The 14044-nt window shown below is 41.6% G+C and overlaps 1 protein-coding gene across 1 annotated transcript in view; it reads left to right on the top strand.

Moving 5' to 3' along the window:
- ULK4 (unc-51 like kinase 4) overlaps positions 1-14044 on the top strand; it is a 580245-nt gene that overhangs the window by 255169 nt on the left and 311032 nt on the right. Inside the window, exon 31 of the mRNA XM_034992636.1 lies at positions 11672-11692. Within this exon, the coding sequence (XP_034848527.1) occupies positions 11672-11692 (21 nt within the window). The remainder of the gene's footprint in view (positions 1-11671; positions 11693-14044) is intronic.

The following is a 14044-nucleotide window of genomic DNA, read 5'->3' as shown; positions in this document are numbered from 1 at the left end:
GTGTCGGGCTCCGTACTAGGCATGGAGCCTGCTTAAGATTCTCTCTTTCCTTCTCCCTCTGTCGCTCCCCTCCCCTCCCCACTCACACTTGGTCTCTCTCCCTCTCTCTCTCTCTAATAAAATAACAACAACAACAACAATGAAAGTAAAGATAGCTGGTATCTGTCTTCAAAGAGAGCTGCTTATGTTCCAGACAGTGCTGGATGCTTCATGTGCACAACTGTATTTACTCTTCAGCTTCACAAAATGAAGTAGGCAGTGGTATTACATACAAAGAAAATAAGCTTGGAGTTGTATTTACTCAGGAGCACAGAGCTAGGACAATTGAGTGAGGATTCGAACTCCTTTGAAGTGATCCCTTAACCACTACGTTTGGGTTTTTTTTTCCCTAGTGAATACTAGTAAAGAGTGGAAAACAAGGATCCATCCATAGAGGATTAGCTAAATACCTTGTAGGTTAGAAAACTATGAAGGTACAAGAAGTCATATTTTAAATGAATATTAAATGACATGGGAAAATGTTTTTAATAAGTCCCAATATATGTGGTATGAGTTGACCATTTTCTCCAACCCCCTATTTGAATATAATCTGTCTTCAATCAGGCAGATTCCCATTCTAATCCCAGATCCATTCCTGGCTTGTGAGTGGCTGCGAGAAAATTGCTCACCAGTCTGTGCTTCCGTGTCTTCCTCTGTAAGTGTCATTAGACATTAAATGAGGCATGGCCGTGCAAAGGACAGAGTACATGCACAAGAAATGGTAGCTGTGATTTTCCAGGTGAGGTGGATCCTATGCCTTGTATGAATAGAGAAAGACAAGTAAATAATGCATCAGAACTTATTAATGATTTTCTTACAGCACTGGGATTGCAGTATTTTCTTTGTAATGTTTTTCTATTTTTCCCAAAGGTAACATTCAATAAAATACTATATTTTATGCTTCTGTATTTCTAGATTTTATATAAATAATTTTATATAAATAGGTCTATAAAATTAAGATTTTTTTCCGTCCATTCTAATTTGATTTGTGGGAGGTTGTAAACTAATACCATGCTCTGTTATAGTGCAGTTTTATAATAAGTGTTGGTAACTGGTAGAGTATATCCTCCTACCTTGTTCTTTCTTCTTTTGTTCGTTTATTTATATTCAGTTTATTTAAACTGTTAGAAAAAATCAAAACAGTTCACACATTTCTTCTGTACCCACCCAGCCCTCGCCTCTGGCAACTACCAGTCTTTCCTCTGTATCTGTGAGCTTGGTTTTGTTTGGTTTGTTGATTTGTTTTGTTTAGATTCGACATTTAAGTGAGATCATATATTAATTGTCTTTGCCTTATTTCACTTACTGTAATGCCTTTTAGGTCCATCCATCTTGTTGAAAATGGCAAGATTTTAATTTTTTTTAAATGGCTGCATAATATAGCACTGTGTATACACATATACCACATCTTCTTTATCCATTCACTCATCGATGGACACTTGGGCTACTTCTATATCTTGGCTTTTGTAAAGAATGCTGCAGTGAACATGAGGGTGCATATATCTTTTAAAATTAATGCTTTTGTTTTCTTTGGATAAATACCCATAAGTGGAATTGTTGAATCATATGATAGTGCTATTTTTAATTTTCAAGAAACCTCTATATTGTTTTCCACAGTGGCTGTACCAATTTATATTCTGATCAACAGGACACAAGGGTGCTCTTTTTTCCTACATCTTCACCAACATTTGTTATTTCTAGTCTTTTTGGTAAGTCATTCTAACAGGTGTGAGGTGATATCTCATTGTGGTTTTGATTTGCATTTCCCTGATGATTAATGATGTTGAGCATCTTTTCATGTACCTGTTGGCCATCTGTATGATTTCTTTGGAAATATATCTATTCAGATATTGCCTGTTTTTAATATGATTTTTAATAATTATTTCCTATAATCAGGAAAAAACACATTTGTTAAAAACACTCATATAGGCTTTTTTTAAAAAAAGATTTTATTTATTTGAGAGAGCGAGCAAGCACGAGCAGGGGGAAGGCAGAGGAAGGGGGAGAAGCAGACTCCCTGCTGAGCAGGGAGCCAGATGCGGACTCGATCCCAGGACCCCAGGATCATGACCTGAGCTGAAGGAGGCGGCTTAACCAACTGAGCCACCCAGGCACCCCCAGGCTGGTGGTTCTTATCAAACATTAACATTAATGATAATCCATCACCCATCTTGTGGTTTTGAGGGTCAGTGAGGTAGCCTTTGGTTCAGTGGCTTCAAGTTGATCATTGCTCTGTTTTGTTGATTAGTATCGTGGTATCATGTATTGATCTTAGAAACAACTCCTGAAGTGAGCTTGGGGAGTTTCTCCGTATAATACAAGTATAACTTATAGAAACTGGGACTGCACCTAAGATCTGAACGTCCAGGAGATTGAGCAGGGTGTTAAGGTGTGCTTTTTGACTCTCTTCCATTCCACCCCACTGACATCCTTGCTTCCTGTGTTCTGTGAACCATGACAACCACTGGGTGTTTTTTTTCCCTGCCAACTCTTTAAATGTTGGTGTGCCTTGGGTTTCTGCCCTCAGTCAACTTGTCACTCATCTTTCAGAACTTAATTCATTTTCTTATCCAAAGGAGCTTTTCCCTCTATATATTATAGGTATCTTAGAGCAGTTAATATCGGGAACTCAGAAATTAATTAGTTATATTACCTTGGATAAGGTTCAATGTTAGTTTTCTTATCTGTAGAATAAGGTGACTCATTCCTACATTGTGGTAAGGATTAGGTGAGAGGTAAAGCACTGATTACACCCAGTGCGTGATGCATAGGAGTTCCTGTGAGGTTGCTTGCTGTGATGGGGATTGTTCTGGTGGTGGGCATGGTGGTGGCCCCAGAGGGGACAGATCAGGCACCTGGAGTCATTCTGTATTTCTTCCCTCCTCTTCCTCCCCTGCATCCAGTAGATTTTGAAATCCTGTTGATACAACCTTATTGATATTCCTCATTTTTCTTTCCCATTTCTGCCTGCGTTGGTGCTTATCACCGCTTATTTTGAGAGTAGTCACTGTCAGCTAACTGATCTTCCTGTTCCCAATCCTATGTATTTCCATCCATCTTCCTCACTATAACCTGAATAATCACTGTAAGAATATAAAGCTGGCAATGACATCATTTTGCATCATCATTTTCATCAGCCCCTTAGCAGCTCCTAGTTACCTAGAGTAGAGCTTGGCAAACTTTCTCTAAAAGACCAGATAGTAAATATTTCAGGCATTGCCAGCCATATGGGCTCTGTTGCAGCTACTCAGCCCTGGCTTTGCAGTGTAAAAGCAGCCAGAGATAGTGTGTAAATGAATGAGCATGGCTGTGTTTCAGTTAAACTTTATTTATGAAAACTGAAATTTGAATTTCATGCAATTTCGTATGTCATGAAATATTCTTTTGATTTTTCCCCCCAGCCATTTAGAAATGTAACAATCATTCGTAGCTTGTAGGCCATAGAAATAACAGGTGACCAGCAGGGTTTGGCCTTCAGGTGGAGTTTACCAATCCCCATCCAGAGGATAAGGTTTAAGCTCCTCAGCATGGCTAAGATCTCTTGTGATCTGCCCTGCTTTACTCCTCTAGCCTGATCTTTTATTATCTTCCCTTTACTTCTACTACTCCTGCAACAAATGTGCCTTGTTCACTTGCTTTTCACTGCCTATAATGAGCCCATTCTGATTTTGCTCTTTGTGATGCTGTTCCCGTTGTCCAGGACATAATTCATCCCAACCTGTCTTCCTCCTCCTCCCCCCGCTTCATCCATTCTCTGCCTGTCAATAACCTACTCCTCTTTCAAGGTTCAGCTCAGGCAATAGCTGTACTGTGGGGTGTAATCTAAGCTGCCTGCGTCTCTATCTCCGCCCCCTCCTTGTCACTTGACTGATTGACTTCCTCATATCTCAGTTTCTCATGTGAACAAAAAAATTCATCATCATCATCATATGACCGACTCTTAGGATTTTCCTTTTCTTTGTTAGAATCCAGTGAGCTACCACATGTACAGCCTTGGCAACCATGTTCCGCGCAGTAACTGTGTGCTCTGTGTTTACTGCTGTCGTCATTGCTGGTTTCACTTCAAAGCCTTTTTTATGCTCCTCAGACAGAAAAGACTACAGCTGATCCTTGAACAACATGGGTTTGAACTGCATAGGCCCACTCATATGCGGATTTTTTCCCCCAATAAATACAGTACAGTATTGTAAATGTATTTTCTCTTCTTTATGCTTTCCTTAACATTTTTTCCCTCTAGCTTGCTTTATTGTAAGAATATAGTATATAATCATATTACACACAAAGTATGTGGTGATGGGCTGTTTATATTATCAGCAAGGCTTCAGATCGATGGTAGGCTATGAGTGGTTAAGTTTTGGGGGAGTCAGAAGTTACACATGGATTTTTCAATTATGCAGGGGGTCAGCGCCCCTACCCGCTGTGTTATTCAAGGGTCAACTGTATTTCTGTTGTACCTTCTGTACTCCTTTTTTTTTTCTTTTTTAAGATTTTATTTTTAAGTAATCTCTACACCCCATGTGGGGCTCCGAACTTACAACCCCTAGATCAAGAGTTGCTTGCTTTACCAACTGAGCCAGCCAGGTGCCCCCTTTCTGTACCCTTTATAGTCCTAGCACTTATAATATTTGATGTAGCTCTAACTTAGCTCAATGTATGGCACGTAATGGGTACTCAGTAGATGTTAATGAGTGAGTGAAAGAGAAGAGAGACAGATCTTAGCCTGACTTCAAGTAGATAAAAAAAAAATTCTTTTGCATTTCATTATATAACAGGACAAAAAGGGACCATGGAATATAAGCAGGTTCATTAAATTGAAAAGAATTTAAGGATTATCTCGTACACAATTGCTCTTCCCTAGTGTCGGGCTCATGTCTGTAGGGGAAAAGGAGATGCCGGCCACGTGAGAAACCTGGGGGTCCTCTGAGGGACTTGTCTCTGCTTTGTGCCCCTGCCAGTCCTTTATCCTACTTGTCTTACTGATAGTGCTTTTTTTTTTTTTTCCTTTGGTTCAGTCCCCTCCCTGCTCTGGTGCAAGAAGCAACATGCTTCTTACCTGGAGTGTGAATGTAGAGCTGGGTGACCAGCATAGAATCATGTCTTGGGGAGAGTGCCAAGGATTCAAAGAATTATTAGGGTTCAGAAAGACAGAGGGTAAGGGCCGAGGACCTAGGCAGAACAGAAAGGATGTGGGAACGAGGGGCCAAAGCCCTTGGTTGGTGAACAAGAATGTTGTTGCCTGTGCAGGGACAGTGAGTATAAAGCCCTGGACAAAATGTGACTTTCAGGCATCTTATAGCGCCCAGAGTAAGAAGGAGTCAGGAAGATCTGGAGCCCGGCTCTTCCATCTTACCTTCTGTGCTTTCTGTGATAGAAACAGGCTGGGGCCTTGTTCAACGGATGAGGGTCATCACAGGCCTGTATTGGGTATCTGTTGAGGTAATGGGTACAAAAGCATTTTGCGAGGTGGCTAATGTAACATACAATTTTAAAATTTCTATATAAATCTCCTTTCTGTTGGAAGACACTTGCTTTTTGCTTAGCCATAGTTTCTTACTGAAATTCGTATCTTTTTCATGCTCCCTGGGGCAATGGGAGATTCTGCACATGGGAGGTACATTCTGGTATAGCCTTGTATTCTAACTCAATTCTGAGACTTTCTCAGCAAATGAAGCAGTTAGCTTTATAAGTTGAATTAAGTTATTTTTATATTGTATATGCTTTTTGCCCACTGGGGTATAAACTTCTTCAAGGAAGAGGTATAATGCTTGCCCATACGAAAGACTCTGTAGATCCTTGTAAAATGGCCAGATGTAAAAATGTTCTGTGCTAGAGCTGTTAAAATTTCAACCCTGCCCTTTTCTTGTGAAAAATATCTCCTTAGATGTGTACCTCTATTGGTGAGACTTCTGCAGTTCTGTGCAAGAGGATTAACAAGTATTGCAGGCGAGGGCAAACATTTCAAGGAGAAACATTACAAATATTCTTTTTTTTTAACATTACAAATATTCTTGCTTTCAGGCTAGACATAATATTATGCCATAGCTACACATTATAAAACCATTTCTTTTTGAACCTGATTCACTGGACCAATAATTTGAAATTCAGCTTGATGTTAGAGATTTTTTTTTAAATTTAAAATGACTGGTATTGGTCCACTAGACTGGCAAATTATGTAAGTCAAAAGAAATGAAAAAGCTTTGTTTGTAGTCTAGTGCTTAGTTACAAATAGAAACTCTAAAACTCCTAACCAGCATTGTTGAAGTTTTAAAAAGTCTAGCATCTATTTAGTGCTTCTACAAAAGTTGACCAGAAGCAGCTTATTCAAAGACCTAAATATTAATTATTCCTTAAAAAAGAAGACAAGGATGAGGTGAGGTTACAGTGGATGGAATTTCCTGGTGGCCTTCAAGATTCCCAGCAGGTGGGGTGCCTGGGTGGCTCAGTCATTAAGCGTCTGCCTTCAGCTCAGGTCGTGATCCCCGGGTCCTGGGATTGAGCCCCGCATCAGGCTCCTTGTTCGGCGGAAAGCCTGCTTCTCCTTCTCCCACTCCCCTGCTTGTGTTCCCTCTCTCGCTGTGTCTCTCTCTCTCTGTCAAATAAATAAATAAAATCTTAAAAAAAAAAAGAGTCCCAGCAGGTGTATACACACCTTCTCCCAGTTACTCAGTGGAACAGTAATTTAGTGCTGCTGTGAAGGGACATTGCAGATGTAATTAAGGTCCCAAACTAGTTGACTTTAAAATATGGAGATCATCCAGGTGGGCTTTACTCATCACAGGAGTCATTTAAATCTGGCCTAGAGGTCAGAGAGACTGGAAAGTCAAAGAGATTTGAAGCTTGAGAAGGATTTGACATGGAGGAGAGTCCTCTTTTCTGGTTTTACAGATAGAGGGGTCCATGTGCCAAGAAATGTGAGTGGCCTGTAGGATCTGAGAGGGACCTGTGGGTGGTAGCCAACAAGGAAAGAGGGACATCAGTCCTACAACTGCAAGGAACTGAATTCTTTTTTTTTTTTTTAAGATTTTATTTATTTATTTGACAGAGAGAGACACAGTGAGAAAGGGAACACAAGCAGAGGGAGTGGGAGAGGGAGAAGCAGGCTTCCCGCTGAGCAGGGAGCTTGATGCAGGGCTCAATCCTAGGACCCTGGGATCATGACCTGAGCCGAAGGCAGACGCTTAATGACTGAGCCACCCAGGTGCCCCTAAGGAACTCAATTCTGTCAACAATAAGAATGTGGTTGAAAACACAGCCCCTGGGATGCCTGGGTGGCTCAGTTGGTTAAGCATCTGCCTTTGGCTCAGGTCATGATCCTGGAGTCCCAGGATGGAGTCCCGCATCGGACTCCCTGCTCCATGGGGGGTCTGCTTCTCCCTCTGACCCTCCCCCCTCCTGTGCTCACTCTCTCTCAAATAAATAATATCTTAAAAAAAAAAAAATGAAAACACATCCTCTCGTCCTCCAGCCTCCAAAGGGGAAGTTAGCATCAGTGACACCTTAGTTCCAGATTTTCGGTGCTCTGAGGAGATAACCCAGTCATGCTGAGCTAGACTTCTGACCTAGAGGACTTTGAATTAATGAATGGGGATTGCTTTAAGCCCCTGAGTTTGTGCTAATTTGTTACTCAGCAATAGCAAACAAGTATGAGGCCCCAGTTACGACTCCTTTGGATTACTCTAGTAGCCTATTAACTGTTATTAACTGTTAACTGTTCTATTAACTGTTAACTGTTCTCTCTGGTTCTAAACTAATGTTACTCACACTATCTGTGGTGAAGAAACCGTTTTTAAAATTTCAGTGTGTTGCGGACCAATGCTGGGGCAGATTGAGTCTTACAAAGATGGCTGCAGAAATCTCTCCCCTCCCACATGCTTTTCCTCCACCGCCCCCATCAGGAGATGACCGTTTCTCCTCCACCTGAGGCTGAGCTGACCTTAAAGACTGGCTTGTAACCATTTAGAATGCAATGGAAGTGATACTCTGTATCCCAGGGCTTGGGGAGAAAAGCCCAGGCGGTTTCCACCTGGTTGTCTTGGAATGCTCCCTCTTGGCACCCAGCTGCCATGCTGTGAGAGGCCAGGCCACTTGGAGAGGATGGCAGCAGGTGACCCAATGTGCAGAATTGACTGAGCCTTCCTTGAGTCACCCCATGTGACATGTGAGCGAAGAAGCCTGCAGATGCTTCCAGCCTGCCAGCTGTTCTAGTCACCCCCAGCTTTTGTGTCTTCCCAACTGACATCAGGGAACAGACATCAGGGAACAAGGACAGGTCATCCTCAGTGTGCCCTATCCAAATCCATGACCTAAAGAATTCACTAGCATAATGTAGTTATGGCTTTAGGACACTAAGTTTGGGGTAGTTTGTTATGTGGCAACAGATAACCAGAATACATATTTTTATAAGATATAGAAGTGAAATCTAGAAAAGGCACTCAGAATATAAGCAGAAGTCATGCAATGGCTACACTGTTGGTCAGAGCCATTACAAACCTGCCCAGACTCACAGGGAGAGGACACAGTTCCACTTCTTGAAGAGGAGAGTCAGAGAATTTGGGAGCCACAAAACAAACAAAAAAACCCAAACAAAAATAACTTTTAATATTGAAATAATTTTAGGCTTACAGAACAGTTATAAAAGTAGTACAAAGAATTTCCATATGCCTTTCATCCAGCTTCCACTGTTAACGTCTTACAGAACCATAGACTATTATCAAAACCAGGAAATTAACACTGATATCAGAGTATTAACCAATCTGCAGATCTTATTCAAGTTTTGCCAGTTTTTGCCACTTTTTCTAGTCCCGGGTCTGATCTCATTGCATGTAGTCTTCTCTCTAGTAGGAGTCCCCCCATGTCGGGGACAGCTCCTCACTCTTTCTCGTCTCTTATGGCTTTAACACTTTAGAAGTGCCCTGGGTAGTCACTTTGTAAGATCACTCAATTTGAGTTTGGCATTTTTTTTATGATTAGATCAAGGTTTATAGTTTTGGCAAAAGTACCTCAGGAGCGATGCTGTGTCCTCCTCAGTGCATAATATTGGGGTGTATGTGATGTCATCTTACTTCTGGTGATGTGGAACATGTTCCATTTGTTAAGGTGGTGTCTGCCACGTTTCTCCACTGTACATTTCTCTGTGGGGAACTATTTTGAGGCTATGTAAATATCCCATTTTTCATTATATTTTGGTGGGGTCATGTTTTAAACTGCTGCAAAATTCAAATTTCTTATCATTAGACCCAACAGACAGAAACTTAATCTTTCAAATTTGGGTAGTTGTCTTGTCGCAGACCTGTGACAGTTTGCAGGCTGGCTCTGGTCTGCAGACCATTCTTTGAGTAGGAATGTTCTGGACTATACTCCTTTCCCTGGTCATTTTTCACATTACTGTCAGATTGGAGTTTGAACAGCAATTCCTATTGTGTCATTCTTCTGCTTAAAATCCTTCATAAACTCCCTGTAACCTGTAGGTAAAGCCCAGACTTCTTGGCATGGTGTTCAAGGTTGCATCATTCTTCTCCATCTTTCACGTAGTCCTTTCACTACTCCGATTGTACCATTCCTCCTGCTCACCCTCTCCATGTAGGGTCTTCACTTTAAATGGCCAATTCTTTCAATGCTCATGAATACCTCTTCTCCCCAGTCTGGGCTCACTGGGTTTTCCCTGGGTTGGTTCCCTAATCTGTGCTAGAACTTAACTCTGTTTGTATGCTGTTCAGTGTGTCTCTGAAGCCACTTGACTCTCAAGTTTGAAGGCACAGATTTTGAGTTCATAAGGTTAGCCCATGGCAAATGCTCAATAGGGTTAGTCATAATTTGAGTACGGAGATAGTTTTCAGGAAAAAAAATCTCCAGCACTAAGTAAGATCTATATGGATTGTTGAAATGCGAGACAGTAGATAAAAAAGCCCTTGGGGGGGACGGACAGTGTTCCTGATGGATAGGGCCGACTGTGGAGATGGAGGCTCTTGACTTCTGGAGCTTACTTCGTGCATATTGTCTCTACCTATGTGGGCAGATAAAAACTTCAAGCAAGCAAGCAAGCAAGCAAATGTGATTGTGCAGCTCCATGACCAAACCTGGTGTCTCCTTAGACCCATTTAATCACTGTTGGGGCTGCTTTCTTTGTCTTGCAAACCTGAGCCCAGAGCAGGCAGAGATCCTTTCCTTCTCCTCCTTGGACCTCCTCCTTCTGGCTCCCCTTTTCTCTGAATACATAGCAGTATGGTAGGGTAGGTCAAGGGACTTTAGTTAGTTACTTTTAATTCTTGTTATTGGTTCATCCCAAGATCGTCTTTATGTTTCAAAGGAAAGTTAAAAAAATGTTAACAATGGTTTGAAATTAAGCCCAACTCACTTATGTAGCTTTCTGAACAGAAGCAGAGGAATCTCCCTATTCCTACTTTTCCTACCTAAATTGCATTTAGTCATTTATATCTAACTGTTGCTAGACTTTATATTTAGTCTGAATTGTCAAGCATCAGTAAATAAAACTTTTTTTTTTTTAAGATTTTTATTTATTTATTTGACAGACAGCGAGAGAGGGAACACAAGCAGGGGGAGTGGGAGAGGGAGAAGCAGGCTTCCCGCTGAGCAGGGAGCCCGATGCGGGGCTCGATCCCAGGACTCTGGGATCACGACCTGAGCCGAAGGCAGACACTTAACGACTGAGCCACCCAGGTGCCCCAGTAAATAAAACTTTTAAAAAGTTTCCCAAAATTGGGACGCCTGGGTGGCTCAGTCGGTTAACTGTCTGCCTTTGGCTCAGGTCATGATCCCAGGGTCCTGGGATCCAGCCCCTGCTCAGTGGAGGGTCTGCTCCCTCTCCCTCTACTCCCCCCGCCCCCCACTGGTGTGCGTTCTTTCTCAAATAAATAATAAAAAAAAATATTTACAGAAACAAAGTTTCCCAACACTAAGGGTGACAATTACTTTAGGCACAGGAGGGAGTTAGAATGCCAAATAATGTATCCTTAAGATGTTCCTAAGTTTATTCAAAATTTTCTAATTCAGATAGCACCCTCTTTTTTAATAATATAAACCACAGATAGAGAAAATCCCAGTAAATCTTCTGAATGAAAATTTTGTAAGGAAAACTCTTTAACCACATAAAATCTGTTATTAAATTTTACTGTTAAGGGGAAAAAACAAAACAAAGAAGACCTCCCCCTCAAAAAAAAAAAACCAAAAACACCACAACTATAACAAGTGGTCTTATGAACTACATTTGGGGAGGGCAGTATATTTCAGTTTTCATATGGAATTACTTAAAAACAGTGTGCTTGGATGGTTAACATAAAGAAAAGTATACTGTGATGTAGTTAGTATCTTCACAGTCCTTTCAAGATTAGGGATAATTTCAGAAAGATCTCTTTTTGTTTGTTTTTGGTTTAAAAAAAAATCCAGATAAATCTTTTTACTTCCTGTCCTCCAGGCTGTCCATAAACCATAGAAATTTTACTATTTTAGAATGGAGGATATAACAGGCTCATGTAGTAAAATGATACTGGTGATTTAAAATCATGGTGGCCAACCACTGAACAGAACCCAAAAATAAGATAGCCTTTTGCAAAAGTCTAGTCTGATGATTTAAGACTTACTGCCTGAACAATTCCCTGAGATTCAGCCACATCAGCTTTCTTTGGAGGTAAGCCTCGTCCTCCCTGGTCTACAGAGGCCTGAGCGCCGGGGCTGCTCTCCAGAGTACAAATCAAAGGAAGAGAACTCCGAGAAGATTGCTATGTTACTCAGAGCACATCAAGGGTTTGATCACTGGAGACCCGAGCCACTAATTGGGCCTGTAGTGGTATGGGAGGAGGTGGTTAAAATAAGGAGACAGATTTTTAAAAATCAAAGTTTAAGAGCATATGGAAGACAAATATTGTCTCCGAAGCAATCTAAAATCTCTGGATTTCAGATGTCTAACTATGACCCACATAAGAAAAATGCATTTTACATCACTACCCAGTATGAATCTATAGGTCTAAAACTGAAACGAAAATGTTACAGAACCATACTGTGTGTGACAGCTTTGGATATTCTCCATTTTATTATTTTTAATTAAGAAGATGCTAGTCAGGGCGCCTGGGTGGCTCACTCGGTTGAGCGTCTGCCTTCAGCTCAGGTCATGATCCCAGGGTCCTGGGATTGAGCGTCGGGCTCCCTGCTCAGCGGGGAGCCTGCTTCTCCCTCTCCCTCCACCCCTCCCCACTGCTCATGTGCGTTCTCTCTCTGTCTGTCTTTCTCTCTCTGTCTCTGCTCTCTCTCTCTCTCACACGAATAAATCTTAAAAAAGAAAATGCTAGTCAATACCCAGTGAACTCATGTCATTGCGCACGTACTGGCCACTTCCCACAGTCTGGAAAAACACCACCTGAGATTGTCATAAACATTTGCAGCCTCCCTTGTTCTGTACTTGCTTTAGAGGTTTTTTTTTTTTAATTTTTATTTTATTTATGTTTAGTTCATGAGTTACAGAAAATGTTATAGAAATGTGGGGTTTTTTTTGTTTTGTTTTTGTATTTAACTAAAAGTGCTTTTATTTAGCTCGAGCTCCCTTTTAATTTACTAGACGTGGTTCTGAATCCTCTCCGTCCAATCAGGGAACAACAATTGTTATGGTTGGTATTCAGAAAAATGTGATGCCTGGCATGCTAAAACTGGGAGTTGAAGGGGCCTGAAGAGGGCGTCCAGGCCAGCCCGCTCCTTGTGCAGAAGCCCGGAGAAGGACTAGTTGTAATTCATCAGAATGAAGTACAGTAGTTTCTGTAGGCACATCCTAGCAGTAGAGTATATTTAAAAATACTGTCATGTGAGTGGATGCTTCTGGATCTGAATGTTGGGGGAGAGTGTAGAAGAAGCAGCTCTCACCTCTGGGTACCATTGGAGAAGAAGTGGGGCCCATGCCCCTGTAACTTTCTTGGCTTGGGTACTAGGGCAACTCTCAGATATATATGCTTGGCTATTTCAGCCTGGGCCTCATGAGAGTATATATCATAAAAATTTAAAAAGATCAATTTAGGGAAAGGGATGGTCAACATCTCTGGAGCTGAGGAAGAAGCCTGGGAAAGTGCTGGCCTGAGGTCATGCTTGGTCTTGAGTCTGTGCATTTCCCATCCTTTTTTTTTTTTTTTTTTTTAAAGATTTTATTTATTTATTTGAGACAGAATGAGAGAGAGAGAGCACATGAGAGGGGGGAGGGTCAGAGGGAGAAGCAGGCTCCCTGCCAAGCAGGGAGCCCGATGCGGGACTCGATCCTGGGACTCCAGGATCATGACCTGAACCGAAGGCAGTCACTTAACCAACTGAGCCACCCAGGCGCCCTGTGCATTTCCCATCCTGCTGAGACATGGTGTAAGGAGCTTTGGCTCCACATCTGAGCCTTCAGTTACCCAAGAAAGTGAATAAATAAATTTAAAAAAAAAATTTTTTTATTGTTATGTTAATCACCATACATTACATCATTAGTTTTTGATGTAGTGTTCCATGATTCATTGTTTGTGCATAACACCCAGTGCTCCATGAAGAACGTGCCCTCTTTAATACCCATCACCAGGCTAACCCATCCTCCCACCCCCCTCCCCTCTAGAACCCTCAGTTTGTTTTTCAGAGTCCATTGCCTCTCATGGTTCGTCTCCCCCTCCGATTTCCCCCCCTCCATTCTTCCCCTCCTGCTATCTTCTTCTTCTTCTTCTTTTTTTTTCTTAACATATATAGCATTTTTTCAGAGGTACAGATCTGAGATTCAACAGTCTTGCACAATTCACAGCGCATACCAGAGCACATATCCTCCCCAGTGTCTATCACCCAGTCACCCCATCCCTCCCACCCCACCCTCCAGCAACCCTCAGTATGTTTCCTGAGATTAAGAATTCCTCTTATCAGTGAGGTCATATGATACATGTCTTTCTCTGATTGACTTATTTCGCTCAGCATAACAACCTCCAGTTCCATCCACGTCATTGCAAATGGCAAGATCTCATTCCTTTTGATGGCTGCATAATATTCC

This window comes from Mirounga leonina, unplaced genomic scaffold (assembly GCF_011800145.1).
Source record: "Mirounga leonina isolate KUSES-001 unplaced genomic scaffold, KU_Mleo_1.0 Mir_115, whole genome shotgun sequence".
Lineage (NCBI taxonomy): Eukaryota > Metazoa > Chordata > Mammalia > Carnivora > Phocidae > Mirounga > Mirounga leonina.
Note: the sequence above shows the minus strand (reverse complement) of the source record. Positions and strands in the feature narration are given on the sequence as shown.